Source organism: Mucor velutinosus (genome assembly GCF_035048745.1).
Source record: "Mucor velutinosus strain NIH1002 chromosome Unknown tig00001563, whole genome shotgun sequence".
Lineage (NCBI taxonomy): Eukaryota > Fungi > Mucoromycota > Mucoromycetes > Mucorales > Mucoraceae > Mucor > Mucor velutinosus.
This window is the reverse complement of record NW_027041904.1, coordinates 1532051-1550193: the sequence shown is the minus strand read 5'-3', so window position 1 is coordinate 1550193 and position 18143 is coordinate 1532051. Positions and strand designations below refer to the sequence as shown.

Here is an 18143-nt window from a genome sequence, read left to right as displayed (position 1 = left end):
ACGGAATATTTTAGCTTGCTATTGTATCTATGAATGAATCGATCTCTATGTGTACCTTTGAAATCGAATCCACACTTGCTACACTTGTCATCTAGACACAATTCACCACATTTACAAAAGGGCATTTTTTAATCGATAGTTGAAATATACAAATAACAAAGAAGCGAGAAAGCCAGTAAGCGAGCAAGCAGGGTATTTATACAGAGCATATACGCAGAATGTAGCATCAAAAAGCAATATTTTCCGATTTTACATTATATACAGTTTATTTAAATTGGACCAACGTTCCAGGTCTGTGGTTTCTGCTACTCAAGGTAGTAGTCCATTCAGGTACCTGGAACACATCAAGTAGATCAGCGTCGGGTGACGGCAGGCAACTTCCAGGCCGCTGTTCAAACAACCACACCGTATCAGCTTGCTGTGTTGCTAGTCCCTTAAACAGGCCCTGGCACGCTTCATCCAGCTGCTGATTGACCTGGTCATTCCTGTAATAATACCGTGTTGTCTGCAGTATATCCTTGACAAGGTCTTGCTTCACAGGCACATAGTAAGCCACTTTTGCCAGCGTATGTAACAAGCACAGCTGCGTTCGATGGTAGAGTGAGTAGACAGAGTAGCCGGTCGATGCAGGATCTGATTGAGCAGCAGAGACACCCTTTTGAAGCAAGGATTTGAATCTGGGCCATAAATCGACAGTGAAATTTCTAGATAAAAAGTCTGTGGATACTTGCGATATCTTTTCCACAAGACGAGCAGCATGCAGCACCACGTAGTTTTCAGGGTCGTTGAATCGGTTAGCGATGGATGGCCACATGGAGTAGACGAGTTTGTTGAGTTCTCCTGGATGGTCTGATAGTATGCTGACGCCAGACGCAAGGAGTGAGAGAATCTGAGATCGCAGCTTGGGTGAAGACACGGTGAGAAAGTGGCTGGCCTTGTCCATAATGTCCTTGGCCATCTGTTGCTCATGTGTCAGTGGGATAGGTTGGTCGTCTGTGGGGGCTTCAACGTCTTCATCTTCCTTTGCGGGCAAATCCATAGGTAAGTTGCCTTGCTCCATGATTTGATCCAACGTCAAGTCATCATGAAGACCCTTCTTTTGTCTGTCCAAAAAGTACTTGCCAATATCCTCCATGGACCTGAATTCCTCGTCCACCACATAGTCATCTTGTTGCTGGATAAAAGACATCACTTGGGGCGATACAAGCGCTTCAGTGCCCTTTGTAGGCGATTTTGTCACGTTAGATTCATCAGATGCTGTCGTGGGCGGAATGTTCTTTTCCAAAGTCTGAATCACCTCAAATAACACACTGCAGAGTTGAGCGCACAGCCATTCATCCAGTGAATACCGCTCCAAAGCATCGTATATCTCCTCCACTGTGTCATCCAAATAGTTGATACAGGCATACCCACCTACATGGATCAACGCCTTCAATACCAGTGGCACGCGTGCATTGTGGGTGAGGACAGAAATGTGCTGAGATATGGAGTTGATGATGTAGTCGATATTGTCAATCACAAGTGCTTTGGCTCCGTCTAATCCACACTGGAGCGCCATAGTGTCCAAGGTAATTAAAGCGTAGGTGTGAATGTACACGTTAGAGGACCCTAGGTGAGCCAATAGAGGGTACAGGATGGTGATCAGTTGTTCCTGCAGATAGTCCTGATCCAAGATATAGGCTGCAAGACCGACTATCTGTAATCCAAAGCACACAGTCAGCACATGTCCACTCTCGTCATCCAAACTGGCTGTTGTTGCTGATAATGCCGTGGATGTGGTGTTGGTACTGGTGGCAGCAGAAAGGATTTCCATGGTGTCATTTAGCACCTGGGCAGCAATTTTTTGCAGTTGCACCTTCTTGTCGCAACTTGTATCCTCCTCGTCCTCAACGTACTCGAGCCAAGCATCCGCCTCGTCGTACTCAGTCATTGTCATGTCAGACGAGTAGAAGCCAGACATCAGTGCGTGGACCACATAGGCTGCCTGTGGGTCACTCAGTTCCTGATTCTCTGTCGACACATAGCGCATGAAATGGTGTACCCAACTCGATAGACCACAGTATTTTCCAATGATGTTCAGCAGTCGATTCAACTTTGCTGTAGACATGTCGGTAACAATGTGCTTGAAGCGAATTCTGGGATACAGAGGTGTAGGCGAAGGTGCTGCTGTGTCTGTGCCAAGTTCAATGAACCGCTCACTGTTCTTTTCCTCCAAGATATCCAAACTGCTCTTGTCTATTTCCAACGCTGTCATCCAACCATCAGAAGCACGGCTCAGCACCATGGAAAGCACGCTCTCTGCCTGATCCTCCAGCAACACAATCATGCCAATGATCAAGGACATGGCAACCGTCTTTTCCTGCTCGTCTTTGGATATCACATACTGTGGAAACTTCATGATCCAATGATACAAATTGTCCTTGAGGACGGGCATAATAGCATTGCCAAATGATGCTGATGCGAGTAAACGTCTCATATGAAAGCGACATACCCTAGAGACTTGAGGATAGGCGTCATCCGCATGCAACACCAGTACATCCAAGAGCAGCTGTACGCAATTATCCAGTGTCCTCGAGCATGTGGACAGCAATCGATAGGAGAAATTGACAAATGTCAGTCTGGTTCGCCAATCCGGGTATAGCTTGAGTCGCAGTATTTGTCCAAACATCAATCGCAGTTCTCGCTTCACTTTGGCATACCACTCTTTATCGCGGAATATCTCTTTGGTGCCTGAGGGCTGTTCTTGTTGTTGTTGTTGTTGTTGTGGCTCAACTGATGGCTGCTTATGCTGGTTCACAATATCCTCAAAGCTGCGAATGCTCTCCAACGTATTGTTCACATCATCGCACATCACGGTGCTGATCAACTCGCCTATTGCATCCAGTAAACCACATATCAGCTGATGGTTCTCATTCTCTGATCTCTGTGTCATGGTAAGGCATAATTTCGAAATGACACCTGGAAGTAGTTTTGCAATCTTGTCAATGTCTTGAATGTTATCCACCAGCAGTTGAATCAGTGCGCTTATTGCATCCAGACGAAGTTGCAGATTTCGCTCCAGTCGGATAGTGTTTAATAAGGCCATGGTAACCTGCGAAGCTTTGAGAAAAAAAGACTCTTGCTGCAATGCTGATGTTAATGCTGTAGCATTGTACAGCGTTTCCTTGCGCTTGATCGGTAATGCTTCCGACAGGCATTTCACTGATAGATGCTTGATTTCCTCGGAGGGTGGTATCGCTGGCTTGGGTATATTGGCAGGGGAACTGCTCTGATCCAGCAGTGTTGCGAGCATGGCAATTAGTTCAGTCGTAAATTGGGGTGGCATGGCTATCTTCGTGTTGGTTCTAGACAGCAGAAAATACATGATCTTGAGCCATGGCTCCACTATGATCTGAAAGCCGCTTTTCTCTTCCATGATCATTGATTTGTATACGGCTAGCAGTGGCAGCACAATCGACAATATGTGCACTTTGGTGATGGTTGAATCTGGGTCATCGACAGCTTCTAATGTGTGCAGGATGTCGTTTAATAGATTGGCTACTTGGCGACTGTTTGATCTGGAGATCTTTTGGGTGTAGTCTTTTAAAGCACTGCCAATCTTTTGTAGTTTGTCATGCAATTCTAGTTTGGCTTCTGACATGAGCAAACAATAACGAAAGAAAAATGGATGCTCAACCCAATACGCGCGCAGGCAGGTTTTCAACAAGGAGTTTTCAACTTCCACCAGTTGTTCATCATTGATGCAACCATGTCCATATAGAAACAGGAGGCAGAGGATACATGTAATTTATATGCTGCCAATAATGTTGAATTGCAATATTGTAACAGTATTCAGCCTACAAGCAACAGCAGATGCGACCCAAAGCTTGACATATCAGCTCCAAATCTATATTCAAGCAATAGAAACGACTTGTCAAACATGCCTCGATTGACATTTCAAACACTCGAGCAATACTGTATACGTTAAAGAGCAGATCCAGTCTCTAACTTAACATTACATAGCACTACGAACAAGCGTATTAAACAGTAGATTGGCATGGCACATCCATCAAATGGCATGTTGGTTATCATCACCATCAGCATCATCCAGTTGCTGGTGACTTTATATTCCAACCCAACCAAATTGATGTGCAATCGCAAAAACTCGTACAGACATAAAACCCCTTCTCTTTCTCTTGTTTTTAGCAAAAAAAAAAAAAAAAAAAGAAAAAGAAAGAAACTGCTACATACTGTCAAAGCGAGATTTGTATCAAGAGATGGCTTATCCACAGAATAAACAAGCAGTAAATCCCCCATGGTAAGTAAATGTGCTGTCTTGATAATGAACTCTTCTCCAACACAGCTGGACCTAGGTCTACTGCTGCTGCTCCTCCTCCTCCTCAACAACAACAACAACCTTCGCAACAAGCCCAACAACAGCAGCAATGGCAGCAGTATTCTCCCTACCCTGCCGCGCCTGGTTCTAATGCTCCAGCTGATCAGCAATACGCTGCGTACTATCAATACCAAACACCAGAACAACAAGCTTATTATCAGCAGTATTATCAACATTATAATACTGCAGCTGCTCCTGGAACAGAGGGTGCAGCTCAAGCAAATGCAGCTTATGCTAACTATGACTATTCTCAGTATCCAGGTTACTATGGCCAGCAAGCCTATCACCAAGCTACAGCGACATCGCCAGCACACGCTGCTCCTCCAGGATCCGCCGCTGCTCAACATCAATATCAACAGCACCCATATTATGCGCAACAGCATCAACAACAAAGGTAAACTCATTGTCAAGTTGATAAATGCAAAATAAGCTGCTAATAACTGTCATTTCACAGACCTCCTCCACCTCCCCCACCGTCGCAACAACAGCATCAACGCCCTCCTCCTCCACCTCCTTCTTCTGCTGCTACCCAAGCCGAGCCAAGTAAGTTTACATATCAAGCAGCTCCTGTTCCCAATAGTAAGTCAAATCACAAGTAAACTGTCCTAATGACTAAACATATCCCCATTAGGGCCCGCATCAAAAATTCCACCATGGTCCAAGCAGCCACCACAACAGCCTCCTCCACGTCCTCCTGTCCACCATCAACAACAACAGCAACAAGCACCTCCACCTCCACCTCCAGCTGCCGTCGCAACAGATACGAGAACCACCGAGGAAAAGGCCAACGAAAAGAACGCCATGGCTGTTGAAACCTGGCCAGCATCTCTCAAGTAAGTATTTTGCAAGGAGCAGAGGTTTGTTGGCTTGCTAAGCAGGATGAACTAGACAATATGTTCAAGATGTTTTTGCAAACTGTTTATCCAACAAAAGAGATCAAGCGGAACTGCAGCTTCGTAATCTTATCTTGGAGGCGCATAAAGCAGGCACTCTGCTAACAACAGATTGGAGTGAGATGGATCTTCCTAGGTATGTTTGCATTGCATAGTATCAAGAGAAAGAGAGTCACTGATATAGAGTATTTTAGTGCTTGCACTCAGAATCCACAAAAAAAGAAAAAGAAAGGGTAAACATCACAGGTGAAGTAATATGCCAACATTTCAGATCTATTAATCCTCTTTTGCAAATAGTAAAAAGATTGTTTCTCAACCCAAGCCTAACAAAGAGCAGCAAAAATTCTCAGCAGAAGAGGAAGCAAAGAGGCTGCGACGTTTGCGACGATTTGAAGAAGATGCAGCACAATTCAGATCAGAAAATGTCTCGACACCCATGCAAAATATGCACATTGTAAGGACAAAAAATATGGATGAACTTCAAAGGAGGTATCTCTAACACACTGCTGCTTATCTAGGACGGCGACGTGTTTAATCATACGGTGGTGGGCACATCTCAAAAACTGGAGAAGCAGTATCTTCGACTCACCTCGGTAAGCATAGTTTGAAAGCGTTTTACGGATGGGGGTGCTAATTGGAATGCAAACAGGCCCCAGATCCAGCTACCGTGAGACCTTTAGAAGTGCTGAAAAAAACGCTCGAGTTATTAAAGGATAAGTGGAAAAATGAACAAAATTATACTTACATTTGTGATCAATTCAAATCCATGCGACAAGATTTAACGGTTCAAAGAATTCAAAATGAATTTACTGTACAAGTATACGAAATCCATGCCAGAATTGCATTAGAAAAGGTGGGTACTTGTTGATCGAGTGCGAGCCATGTTCCTCACCCGTCATTTTGACAACTGCCAGAGTGATTTAGGGGAGTATAATCAATGTCAGACGCAGCTAAAAGGACTTTACACTAAAGGCATAAAGGGCAATGTCATGGAGTTCACGGCATATCGCATCCTCTACTTTCTACACACACAAAATTGGGCAGATGTCAATTCCACCATGGCTGATTTGACATCTGAGCAAAAACACAATCCATTCGTCCAGCATGCCCTGAATGTACGTTCTTCGCTTGCCACTGCTAACTACCATCGATTCTTTAATTTATATAAAAATGCACCAAACATGGGAGGATATCTGATGGATCATTTCTGCGAAAGAGAACGTGTGCATTCCTTGATTATATTGTGTAAATCGTAAGTATACATCTGGAGAATTTGAATGCTTGATGGATTACTGACATACACACATGAAATAGCTGTCGACCCGATATCCCATTAGCGTTTATTCAAAAAGAGCTGGCGTTTGATTCCCGAGAGCAACTGCTAAAGTTTCTGAATGAGCAAAAGGCTAATATCCTAAAGGCAAATAACAGCGAGGCACTGGACGCAAGAGCCGCGCATGCTGGTTTGATGGAAAGCTCGAAAAAGTATAAAAAGATTGACATTAAGGGGCAGCTCTAAAGTGGAGAACAGTTGCATATCGAGTTGATTACATTATGTAAATTTACTTGTGATAATTGATATATATATAGAGAGTTAATAAACCATACTTTACAACCTTATTGAGAGTTTATCTCGGGTATCTCGGCGTAAATTGTATGCAGACGGGTCAACAGCCCTAAAACTGAACAGGTGTTTTGATGGCTTGGGTATAGAGGGAATTGGCAGTAAAATCATGCAATCTGGCTTAAATATCTTGATGCTGCATTACAAAGCTTAATTTTGACTGATTTTTCAGTTCAGAAGAAGTAACACTTCAAAAACTGCTATCCTTTCTTTGCGAGCATGCAGGGCTACATCGCGAGCAATATAAGCGCTGAAGCTGTGCAAATGTACCTTTTACATAAGCATCCAATGATAGCAAAATACCTGTCCTTAACGTGGCACATACTCTCCATTCTACTCAAATAAATATAAATTCCATTTTCTTTTTTTTCCTTGTATTATGTCAACTCATATGCTTTTCTTTTCATCGTGCATTGTTCTTTTGCTTTTTACACTATCCGTAGAAGCTATTAGCAGCAAAAGCAGCACAATCATTGCTCTCGGCATTGATTTAAGTCATAGATTGGAGACAAATCGATCCACTGTTAGAGTTGCCGCATCCTTAATCAATGAATCTAGCTCACTGACTGAGGAAATAGTGGCTGTATCAGATTTTAGTGCGCTTTCATTGCCTGGTATTGATGACTCTGATTGTAGTCAGAGTGGCAATAAAAATCAATGGCATTTGTTCCAAGAAGCCTATCAGTATGAGAACGCACAATGTGCAAACCAAACTACTGGATTTTCATTCACCAACAATGATTCATATACTATGGAGGGAAAGCTGGCATCTCTGTTCAAACGTATAAAATATATGGTATCTATCAACTACGGATTCCCAAAGGTTGACATTAGTTCTTTTTTTTTTTTTTGATCTACAGTGGTAATCATACTCACACTTATTCTCATAGGGGAAATATTTTGCGGTTATAGCAGAAAGCAAATACAATCAAGGTTTGATCATTACTGCTCAAGATTCCCAGTTCTATGGCTTACTTTCTTATACAACATCTCTAGATTTTCGATCTTTGGCCAAAGCAGCTGCTAAGCGAGCAGGGTTTGCGGGAATTATAGTTATGGGAAGAAATGTAGCATCGACCATGATTTGCCCTGATAACAACATCGAGAGCGACCATGTCTATTTGGAGCTTCATTTAAAGAAGAATAGCTTGGACATTGCCATTATGTTGAAAGATGAAGATGGCATTTTTGAAACATTGGCAAATCAACGACTCAACTATACGGCAAGCGGATTGGGCATCCTCTCAATGTTGTCATCTACATTAGATGAACTAGCACGAAATGCAGAAATCCCTGATAACACTATCGTCCATCAAGTGATTATAACATCAGCCAATCCTTTGACTGTATCACACCATCAGGCTGTTCAACACCTACAAGCGTTCCTGAAAAGCCACCTCAAGAGCAGCAATTTGGTTTTCTGTGAAGGTCATGCTACTGACGATGACAACACGATACCATATGAATACAGAATTGCTTTTGGCGCAGCAAAATACAGCAGCTTGATAGCACGAGAACAACTGGAGGGTGGCCATTTTATTTGCTGCGTTGAGCTATCTCCTGTACATTATGGCATCGCGGTAGCGGGAGGGATGATGCATCCCATTATAAGACGACACAGCATTGAAGATGGGCCAAAATCAGCCGTTTTTACCACCATCTTACCGCAGAAGCAACAAAAATCAATTGAAATAGCAGTGTATAGGGGAATGCGGTTACAAACGGCTTTTAATGCACATGTAGGTTCGCTGCATGTTCAAAATGGTAATTTTACTTTACTCTACTTTAAGGGCATTCTAGGCTAACTAAAGTGGTGCCTAGATGGATCTCTGTCCCTACTCAACATCACTATTCAAGTCAACCATCATAGTGATGAATTAATTCTAACTGTTCAAGACCTGACAACAGAGTCAATCGCATCTTTAACATTTGTCAATGATAAGCAAACAATAGCAGCAGAAGTGGAACAATTTGAGAAAACTTGGGGCCCTGAGCAATTTGATTTGAGCAGAACTTTAGATCAACAATTGAAGGACAATGTGGATTTGGTGGTATCCATGTACGCAGTGACAGCAAACGACACCCTACAAGAAACCCTATTCAAGAAGCTGAGATACATGTTCTTGGCAAGATGGAAGAGAGAGCAGATAACTGATCTCTTGAGCCGATCCGACAGCAGACTTATCCCCAACAACCGAGAAAAAGGCACATTCCTTGCCATTGATTTAAATTGACAATAAAACCAAATATACTCGGCCCCTTCTTTCTCTTTCTGCCATGGAAGCGCATGCTATGATGTCTAAATTAAAGATTTATATTATGATTGATGGCTTAATGCTATTAAATGATTGCTAATTTAGTCTTTTCTACAATGAAATGTTATACGCAATTAATTTGCCATGACTACAGTCCGAAGTATTAATTTTGTTGATTCCACGCGCTCTGGTATTATATTTAGTGAGTAATTTGATATCATGTGGATGTACATGCTGCATACCTGACGTCCAGTAAAAGGCCCTATTTGTAGCCTCTGCCGGGGCAGTTGTTTTATCAGTGGCAACTACAAGAAAGACTGATGAGCTGATAGCAATACAGTGAGTGAATAATTTGCAATTACCATCGATCTGAGTGCTTTGTGCTTTGGTGGATCTATGTACATGCTCTAACATTAGGATATGATCAAATATAGATCGAAACATAACTCACTTAGCCTTTCTCTTTTTGCTGTGGGTCTTCTTTCTCGACTTTGATTTGGGAGAAGGTGATGATTTCTGCACCTTGACAGTGTCGTTCATTTGAATCGTGTTCAACTTCAATCTGATCTTAAGGCTAGGTGTAGTGGTGCTGCTTTTTGTCATGGTGATAAGTAATGGGTATATGAGATGAAAATGAAGAAGAAAGAACAAATTTATATTTGAAAACCTGCTTGCCTCTTTGTTATTTAATAAGTGTGATCATATTACTCCTTTTTTTGTGATTTCTTTATTAATGATTGTAATAAGACCCAACTCATTGCTTGTCTATGGAAGGTATTCTGTAGTCAGGGCCAGGTGAGTTGCCAAATACGCCCAACAGCAGCATAATATGACATGCTGCCAGTGTCCATGAACTCTTGATGGTCGAGGGGAATGTCAACCAGCATCCTTCAATTGTAACAAAGATCAAGATGCGAGAAGTAGACTTGAGTCCCTTTTCTGTAGAAAGCCATGCGCATTGCCATAACAAGTAAGGAAGCGTTTGAAAGTACCAAGAATAGAATTGATAGTGCAAGGATCTGGCAAACAGGACACCAATAAAGTTGCTGGTAAACATCATGGATATGATTTCTGAGAGCACAATTGAATATATGATGTATCAAGTGTAGGTCCAGCAACTTACCATCGTTCGATACCGTCATTCTACTATGACGAGAAAATCCCTTTTTCAGTACATGCATGACACCTCCTTTACTACAAAAAGTGAAACTATACATTAGGATCCATTTCAGTCATACGCACAGCATTATACGTTACGGCCCACACCAGATAAACACAATAAACATCAAGAGTGTGAATGCATGTCCTATCAAAAGCTCCTTTGCAAACCAATTCGACACAAATGTCTCTTCCGTCATCATTCTCCAGTTCACTGTCCATTGATAATCGAATACTCGGCTAAATTCAAATGCTTTTGAAAAGTAAGAGGCTGGATAATGGCTCAGGAACGGATAAGCAACAGCTAATTGGGTCAGTACAATCAACCCCAGCTGAGCAAATGTCTTGTAAGCACCCAGAACCTGCCACAGAATGATACCAAATGCAGGGAAAAACAGCAGCACATTCATCTTGATCGACAATGCTAAACTGAACAATAATGAACCCAATGTCCATCTTCGGTAAGTCATGGCCAAAATACATCCAAACATAAACAACATCGCAACAGGGTCATTGAAGCATCGCAGCAGAAAAATGGAGTGAAATCGTTTTGAGCATCCGAGCAGTAAAATTACATAGGGTGGCACTTTCTTTGATTGTCGGTAAATGGCGCATACGATGAATTGACTGATCAAGTAGAGAGCTTCAAAGATATATTGCGCTAGTCGAACGTTTTTCCCATGATCTGTCAGGTAGTAAAACAGAGAGTAAATGTAGACGAATCCTGCAGGATATCTAGTGAATACATGATGAGCAAGTGGACATGTAGGCTGACAATCACCATACTCACACCAAAGGTCCTGTGTCTCCTTTCAGCTTGGTATAGTCACGTTCACCAAGAATGAAGCCTTCTACTTCTTGCATATAGGCAATCCAATCGATTTCGGTATCTATTTGTTTGCGTATTAGCAACTGGCTTCAATTTCATTACGCGTTGCTATAGCACACGTTACAAGGCACTTTAAGGATAATAAGCGTGCTCAAAACGAATTCACCAAACAAGAACAAAGCAGCCAAATGCCAAAAGTATGCTGGATCGCATAACAATTTGAAGGGCACTCTGAATATGTCTTGTACTGTGTATGTCTTTCGAGAGGGATTGATATTTCTGTGTGCAAAAGGCTTCTTTTTCTTCTTTGTTTGCTGGACTTTCAACATGTTTATGTGAGCATCTATGGAAAGAAAGTTGAAAATTTAATTGTGTGCGACAAGCAAAGGTTATTGGTGGCCCGATGTTGCTTGTTTGTCAGTTGGGTCGAGCTCTTCCTTTAGAACGTTGATCTAATTGACGGTCTTTAGACTGATTGAGCTCGATAGAAGTAGATCCATGATGAGATAGCTTGGCGGCGGCCAGCAATAGATCATTCGGCTCGTTACTTCAGATGATATCCGTTATTTTAGTGTTGTATAGCATCATATAATGTAAAACATTCAAAAAAAAAAAAATAGACAGACAAATCATATCCTTTCAAAAATTTAAAGAATTGTGTGCCGTACAAGGTGAATGAAGCCGGCATTGGGGAGAGGGTTTGGAGGAGGTGCTAAGCCCATCCTCCAAAAACATGACGCATCTAATTCAACATTTGGTAACATTGACCTATGAGGCAGTTTTACCGTACCGAAGTGAAGGCGAAAAACTATGGCAAGTAAGCATCTGACCCACCATTTGGTAATATTAATCTTAATGAAGGTTCTACCGTAGCGAAGCGAAGGTGCAAGACCGTAGAATTCAAGCAGCAAATTCGGTTTTTCATTTTCATTATTAATAAGCGTACCAGCAACATAGCGCATCAAAATTTGCATGAATTAGCTTTACCAAAATCAATATGCCTCCTATTCAAATGAAAAATTGAACAGGCTACGGAACTGCCTTTCCAGTAAATTGCAGCTACCAAAGATGTGATTCATGTCATGTAAACAAAAGCTATAAAGCAATACATAAACAAATTTGACAGTTTTCAAGCCTTCATATCTTGATATGTAGACCTTTCTGAGCCACCGGAATGACGCCAAACAATTGTACTTGAGTAGTAGTAACTTCCTGACACCTTTGCTCAACTTTTTGGGACCAAAAAAAAAAATGGCCAAAAATTGACCAAAAAGCATGAGGGGCACCTCATGGTTTTCTTCAAAAATCAAACGATCGTGTTTTTGACCTCAAAAATGAAGACTTTTACTAAGGCATATATAGGATCAAGAAGTTTCTCTTGATCCAAAGCAACCCCTGAAACTTTTTTTGTGCGACCTTCGTAGGCAAAATTTCGACATTTTGGCCAAAAACCTCAATTCATACTTTCTAACTTTATTCAATGAGCTTGTTTAAAACACTTATTATAAATAGCACCATCGGATGCGCCTTAAAATGTACTACATCAATGCATTAGGAAGTATAGGATGATCATCACAATTTTTATAGTCGAATCTAGTAAAACAGATGAATCAAGTCGATTTCAATTGAGATTTGGCCAATCTGGAGTAGAAAAAAAAATTGAATTTCAATCAATTTTACGTCGGTGGCAGCTGGCCAGCATGCCTTTCATATGCAAACAATCAGTGTTTGTGAAATTTAAGGAAAGAGCAATGCTATTTGAAACGTAGTATAGCTTAGATCGGCTAAGAGGTTATATATGTCGTAAGCTAATTGTCGAGGATATCTCATTTGAATGAGAATTTTTATGGTAACTACAAAATTGTACTCTGCTTAAGTAAAAAAAAAAAACCTGATATGTTGAATGAGAACCCTAGTGATTGTGTAAATTAGTCATTGTGAATACTGATTTTTTTAGGTACGCATTTGATTTGGAGTCCTCTAAACGTGAACGATTCAAAAAATGCAAGCTTTCAACAGCAATGTTATGTATGATGAAAAAGCACCACAACAACATGGACATAAACTTTTAAAACGTGACAGATAATCATCATTAAAGGTGTTTTTGGGCACATTGAAGATCTCGCTCTTGTTGATAAAATCGGGCTTTTCTGCTTATCAGATCAATTCTAATCTTGCATGAAATGTAGAGAAAAGAGACAACAAGAGCAAGCGAAATCTGATTTGTAATCTCAAAAATGCCGTGTGCACCCATTATGTAATTTTTCAATATGACAGTGTATAACATTATCCGAACGAATTATCCAACAAGATCTCATCGACTCAAAAGCGCAAATTCAAATACGAGAGAAATTACGGAAGTGTCACTTTGCAATTGTAGATATTTTGCAATTTGTTTGCGACATGTAGATATCAAATTGACTTTATATGTTGGTATATGGAGGCACACGGAAATAACATTCGGATACCAAACACAGGGCACACTATCATTACACTATTGCAGTTTTCCCACCTAGTGGCCACTATTTTTCTTTAAAATTTATGTAAACAATCAAGACATTTGATATATACACACTGTGCCTTTCTTCCTTTTGCCATCTCTTTGTTTCTTTCTTCTAAAAAGATGATGATTGACACATGTCTCAATAGGCCGTTTCGACACTCATCTTTGTTATCAAACATCAGGCCATCAATAGATGGATTAAGGGTCTCTTCTTTTCCGACTTTTGCTCAGGGTAGGACCCTTTTTTTCTCAAATAGAAACTGAGTATATTATAAACAAATAGGAATCCGTTGTTTCAAAAAGAGATTCTATCAGAGCATCCTGAACAGGGTTTCCCGCAACAACCCTTAAACCTTAGAAGGACCCTTGACCTTGAAAACCGACCATTTCGAATAACGTAATAGGGCAATGTAGATGGAGGGAATGTTCAATTTAAATGTCAGATGACACGATTACATAAGACATATCACCAATGATATCATGTTATAGACATTGGACCCTTGAGCTTACTTAATTACAGTGTCCCGTCCCGGTCACAAAAGCGAATGCTCCACTATCCTCAACTGGATGTTCCATATAAAAAGGTCTTGCCTTTGGACCCCATTTTTTCCCTTTTTTCCTTTCCCTTCTTTACACATTTTCCAAATTTTCACAATGCCTTCCTCCGATATTAGCCCTTCCGATAAGATTTACAAAATTATCAACGCAAGACTCCTGTTGAACCATGAAATCGTCAAAGATTCCTATCTATGGTTCCAAAATGGCAAGATTATCCATCCTCAAAACCTCTTTTTTTCTGCTCGCCGTGATGCTGATGAAATCATTGATGCAAAGGGTCTCTTGGTGGTGCCCGGTTTCATCGACACACAAATCAACGGTGCTTACGGTATCGATTTTGCTGATTACGAAGAGCCTGTTGATGTGTTGAAGAAGAACATTGATACTGTCGCAAAGGGTCTCTTGCAGTATGGCTGTACCGCTTTCTGTCCAACCGTGGTGAGCTCATCTCCTGCTGTATATGAAAAGGTAAGAGTTTCTATTTTTCGGTCAAAAGAGGAGGGATTTGAATAAGGGTTTTAACATTTCTTGTGTAATCTAGGTCCTTCCCTTGTTGAACCCTCGTAAGGGTAGCGCTACTGGTGGCGCTGAAATTTTGGGTGCACATGTTGAGGGTCCTTTCATTTCCGTCTTGAAAAAGGGTGCTCATAAGCAAGATGTGTTCAGAACCGCAAAGAATGGCATTCAAGATTTCGATGATGCCTATGGATCTGAGCTCAAGAAGGGTAACAAGGCTGTGAGTATCATGACTGTGGCTCCAGAGATCGAAGGTGTCTGTGATGCTATTCCTGACTTGGTGGCACGTGGTATTACTGTAGCAATGGGTCATTCTGCTTGTCGTATTGCTGATGCTGAGAAGGCTGTGACTAATGGTGCCAACAGCATCACCCATTTATTCAATGCCATGCAAGCTGTAAGTGTGTCTGTTCATGTTTAGGGTGTGTTTCAGAATCAATGCTCATCGTTGTTTTTTTGTCTAGTTCCATCACCGTGATCCCGGATTAATTGGTGTTCTTGGTGCTGCTGATTTACCTATTCCCGAAAAAGCCAATTGTCATCCTGCTGCCTCAAACACCTCTCCTGATCGCAACAAGCCTGATCCTCGTCCCTTCTATGGTCTTATCTGTGATGGTGTCCACGTTCACCCTAACTCTATCCGTATTGCCTATTACTCTCATCCCACTGGCGCTGTCTTGGTCACTGATACTCTATCTGCCATGGGTCTCCCCAAGGGCGATTATGTCCTCGGTGGTTGTGAAATTGAAGTAGATGAGAAGGGTGGTGCCTATCTCAAGGGCACCAAGACTTTGGCTGGTAGCACAATCACTATTGACGAATGCATCCGTAACTTTCAAAAGTTCACCAACTGTCCCTTGGTGGAAGCCATTGAAGCCGCTACTCTCCATCCCGCTCGTTTGCTAGGTATTGATAAGCAAAAGGGTACATTGAATGTTGGTGGCGATGCTGATTTCGTATTCTTGGATGACTCTACTGGTGAGATTCGTGTGAAACGAGTTTTTGTTGCTGGTGAGGAAGTTGCACGCTAGATTGTATTTGTAATTTTTTTTTGTCTCCCTACCCCTATCCTTCTTCATCCCACCATCTTCATACCTTGTGTACTGTTTAAATGCCATCTCCATCTCTCTTGACCCTCTCTTTTTATTTACCAACATCTATAATATACTATATATATATATATATATATATATATATATATATACACTTACATCAAATGCAACACGAATAAAAAATAATTACATATTAGAACGTGTACATGTCTTTTTGCTGCTTTGTGCGTTTGACGTAATTATCAATTTCAGTCATTTGCTTGTTTAGTCTATGATACGATTCTGTGGCGGATTTCAGTCTATCTCTGAACTGAGCTTCCATTGCAGTACCTTTGTTGCGTCGCAATGCCTCTGTTGCATGTGTATACTCATGTTTGGCATTTTCTAGTTGTGATTGGAGCTTTGCCCGGGTTTGGTTGGCTTGGCGGGTATCTGTGGACTTGTTGAGTCGTTGTTGAGCTGTCATTACGGGCGTCTTTTCTTCTGTTTGCTGTTTCTCAAGTAAAGAGTTCATCAGTCCAAACATGTCCATTTCTTCTTCTTGTTCGACTTTCTCAGATTCCTTTGATTTCTTCTTTTTGAATGGTTGTTTCTTCTTCTTTACGAGTCCCAATCCAGGCCGTTGATCCAGAGAACTACCACTGTACGGTTGTGCCTGGATAGGTTCCAATCGCCCCATCCCATCCGCTCCTAAACCTTGACCCTGAGAGCCCAGCATGAGTCACATTTACTAGTACAAATAGCGCGCGCCTAACCTGAATGTATCCCATCTTCTTCATCATTCTTGATGCAAATCCGGTGGTATGCGATTCCCAGCTCCCAAATGTATCATCCGGTCGACTCGCAATCACAGGATCATCCTCTACCGCAGATTCAGTGTCTGTTGTATCTCCATGATCCGATTCACTCCACTCGCCCATGTCTTGTTGATGGTTGTTCTCATCTTCATCATCCAGTAAGCTTTTGAATGGCATAATGTGCTCCATGTCCACACGAATTCGCTTTTTCGAGTCCTTTAACCGCACTCGCCATCGAGGCCCATGCAACTGATCTATAATGTTGCCCAATTGCCATATATCCTGCGAATCCTTTTCTTTGCACCAAACCCTCTTTCCATATTGCAGTTGAGCTAAAAGTGTATCTGCATCATGTGTTCCTAGCGCTTCAAAGGGTGCAACAAACTCGGAAGGCAGTGTATAACCATGGCTGTGGGGACAAGACACTTTTTTGCATGTGGATGGGCTGAAATGTTGGCTGCATGGTATTGTGCTTCTGGTTATGGGAGTCAATATGAGAACTTGCGTGGTTGACTCGGTAATATCTACTATGATGGCTGGCAAAAGAACCATATCGTCTTCGTAAGAGAACGTAATAGCACACTTGTCACCTAGGTTGAATTCAGAGTGGCCTGCTTCTTTGGCAGCTGTTGTGGTGCTATCGTTTGAGCCGCTTGTTGATCGCGCTTGTTGGTATTGCTCAATCCATTCCAATACTTCAGGCGTCAAATCTTTGCTTTCTAGCAGCAGTAAAATGTCTTGTTCTGTCAACGATTCAATGTCTGCCAGCTCATTAGTATTCATAATTTATTAAAATAGTATTAGCGAAAGTGTGTGATAAAAGAAAAAGATAACGGCTTATTATATTTCAGATACAGTGGTATGCAAGTGGGTGACATGCTCGACCGTCAAAGCTCTTTCATCTTCAACAGGAAGTGGCCGTCGCCCATCACTTTCTTATGACCAGTGTATCCATTCTCATCAAAGTAATTTAGTGTTATTAAAGACGTGGCAGAATGACGCATCATCAAGTGCGTTGACTTTGTTGGTACCTTCGCGATCGCTGCAAGCACATGGTCCATGTTATTCTTAAATATAATCATGTTGGCAGTGTTAAGACGACACAGGGGCCACATCAATGACGATACCTTCCACGCTTGGGTACTTGTAGACGAGGTACTCAAGAGATCTGCCAACGCGCTCATTGATAATGGTCCACTTGTGTAGGCGACTCACTTGCTCCATGTTGGATCCCATACATGGCTCAAGCTGTTTGCCTTTAGTGATTAAAGTGTCGAGCAACACGTCCAAAGTCACTATTTGCACATGCTTACATTCCTTCAGCACGGTGTCTACTTCAGCAGTCTGTCCAAGTCTTGAGCCAAAGCAGAATTCCTCGGAGATGTTCAAACTCGCTCAATCGACTGACAAAGGTCCCCAGAAGGTCGCCTCTGCCTCGTCGCCCCAGTCGAAAACTAACCTGCATTGGGCTAAATCAACCAAGGATTCGACATGACTGAATAGGATGAGCAATACTTCCTTAGGTATCTCGGCTATATAAAATTGTCTGCAATGGATGAGGAAAGGACTCAAACAAGCCATTT

The 18143-nt window shown here is 41.7% G+C and overlaps 8 protein-coding genes across 8 annotated transcripts; 4 read left to right on the top strand and 4 right to left on the bottom strand.

Annotated features, from left to right (window-relative positions):
• Window positions 1-265: 265 nt before the first annotated feature.
• apm1 (AP-1 adaptor complex mu subunit Apm1) lies at window positions 266-3640 on the bottom strand (the record flags this gene model as incomplete). The annotated part of the gene is made up of 1 exon (XM_064828350.1): window positions 266-3640. The coding sequence occupies one exon, from the start codon at window positions 3638-3640 to the stop codon at window positions 266-268; it is 3375 nt and encodes a 1124-aa protein (XP_064685552.1).
• A 616-nt stretch (window positions 3641-4256) lies between these two features.
• ATC70_009110 (uncharacterized protein) lies at window positions 4257-6787 on the top strand (the record flags this gene model as incomplete). Its single annotated transcript, XM_064828349.1, has 11 exons — window positions 4257-4297; window positions 4353-4769; window positions 4830-4954; window positions 5007-5208; window positions 5264-5404; window positions 5463-5501; window positions 5566-5722; window positions 5787-5861; window positions 5918-6121; window positions 6183-6520; window positions 6583-6787. 11 exons carry the CDS (start codon window positions 4257-4259, stop codon window positions 6785-6787), a joined length of 1944 nt encoding a protein of 647 aa, XP_064685551.1.
• Window positions 6788-7685: 898 nt separating this feature from the next.
• Window positions 7686-9126, top strand: ATC70_009109 (uncharacterized protein; the record flags this gene model as incomplete). The annotated part of the gene is made up of 3 exons (XM_064828348.1): window positions 7686-7715; window positions 7783-8656; window positions 8714-9126. 3 exons carry the CDS (start codon window positions 7686-7688, stop codon window positions 9124-9126), a joined length of 1317 nt encoding a protein of 438 aa, XP_064685550.1.
• A 155-nt stretch (window positions 9127-9281) lies between these two features.
• On the bottom strand, window positions 9282-9750 carry ATC70_009108 (uncharacterized protein; the record flags this gene model as incomplete). Its single annotated transcript, XM_064828347.1, has 4 exons — window positions 9282-9334; window positions 9390-9452; window positions 9510-9541; window positions 9599-9750. The coding sequence occupies 4 exons, from the start codon at window positions 9748-9750 to the stop codon at window positions 9282-9284; spliced, it is 300 nt and encodes a 99-aa protein (XP_064685549.1).
• Window positions 9751-9901: 151 nt separating this feature from the next.
• ATC70_009107 (uncharacterized protein) lies at window positions 9902-11463 on the bottom strand (the record flags this gene model as incomplete). Its single annotated transcript, XM_064828346.1, has 5 exons — window positions 9902-10218; window positions 10271-10341; window positions 10405-11040; window positions 11096-11195; window positions 11259-11463. The coding sequence occupies 5 exons, from the start codon at window positions 11461-11463 to the stop codon at window positions 9902-9904; spliced, it is 1329 nt and encodes a 442-aa protein (XP_064685548.1).
• A 2828-nt stretch (window positions 11464-14291) lies between these two features.
• Window positions 14292-15742, top strand: ATC70_009106 (uncharacterized protein; the record flags this gene model as incomplete). Its single annotated transcript, XM_064828345.1, has 3 exons — window positions 14292-14663; window positions 14737-15108; window positions 15176-15742. The coding sequence occupies 3 exons, from the start codon at window positions 14292-14294 to the stop codon at window positions 15740-15742; spliced, it is 1311 nt and encodes a 436-aa protein (XP_064685547.1).
• Window positions 15743-15956: 214 nt separating this feature from the next.
• ATC70_009105 (uncharacterized protein) lies at window positions 15957-17343 on the bottom strand (the record flags this gene model as incomplete). Its single annotated transcript, XM_064828344.1, has 2 exons — window positions 15957-16466; window positions 16519-17343. 2 exons carry the CDS (start codon window positions 17341-17343, stop codon window positions 15957-15959), a joined length of 1335 nt encoding a protein of 444 aa, XP_064685546.1.
• A 297-nt stretch (window positions 17344-17640) lies between these two features.
• ATC70_009104 (uncharacterized protein) lies at window positions 17641-18055 on the top strand (the record flags this gene model as incomplete). Its single annotated transcript, XM_064828343.1, has 2 exons — window positions 17641-17752; window positions 17823-18055. 2 exons carry the CDS (start codon window positions 17641-17643, stop codon window positions 18053-18055), a joined length of 345 nt encoding a protein of 114 aa, XP_064685545.1.
• Window positions 18056-18143: the final 88 nt, after the last annotated feature.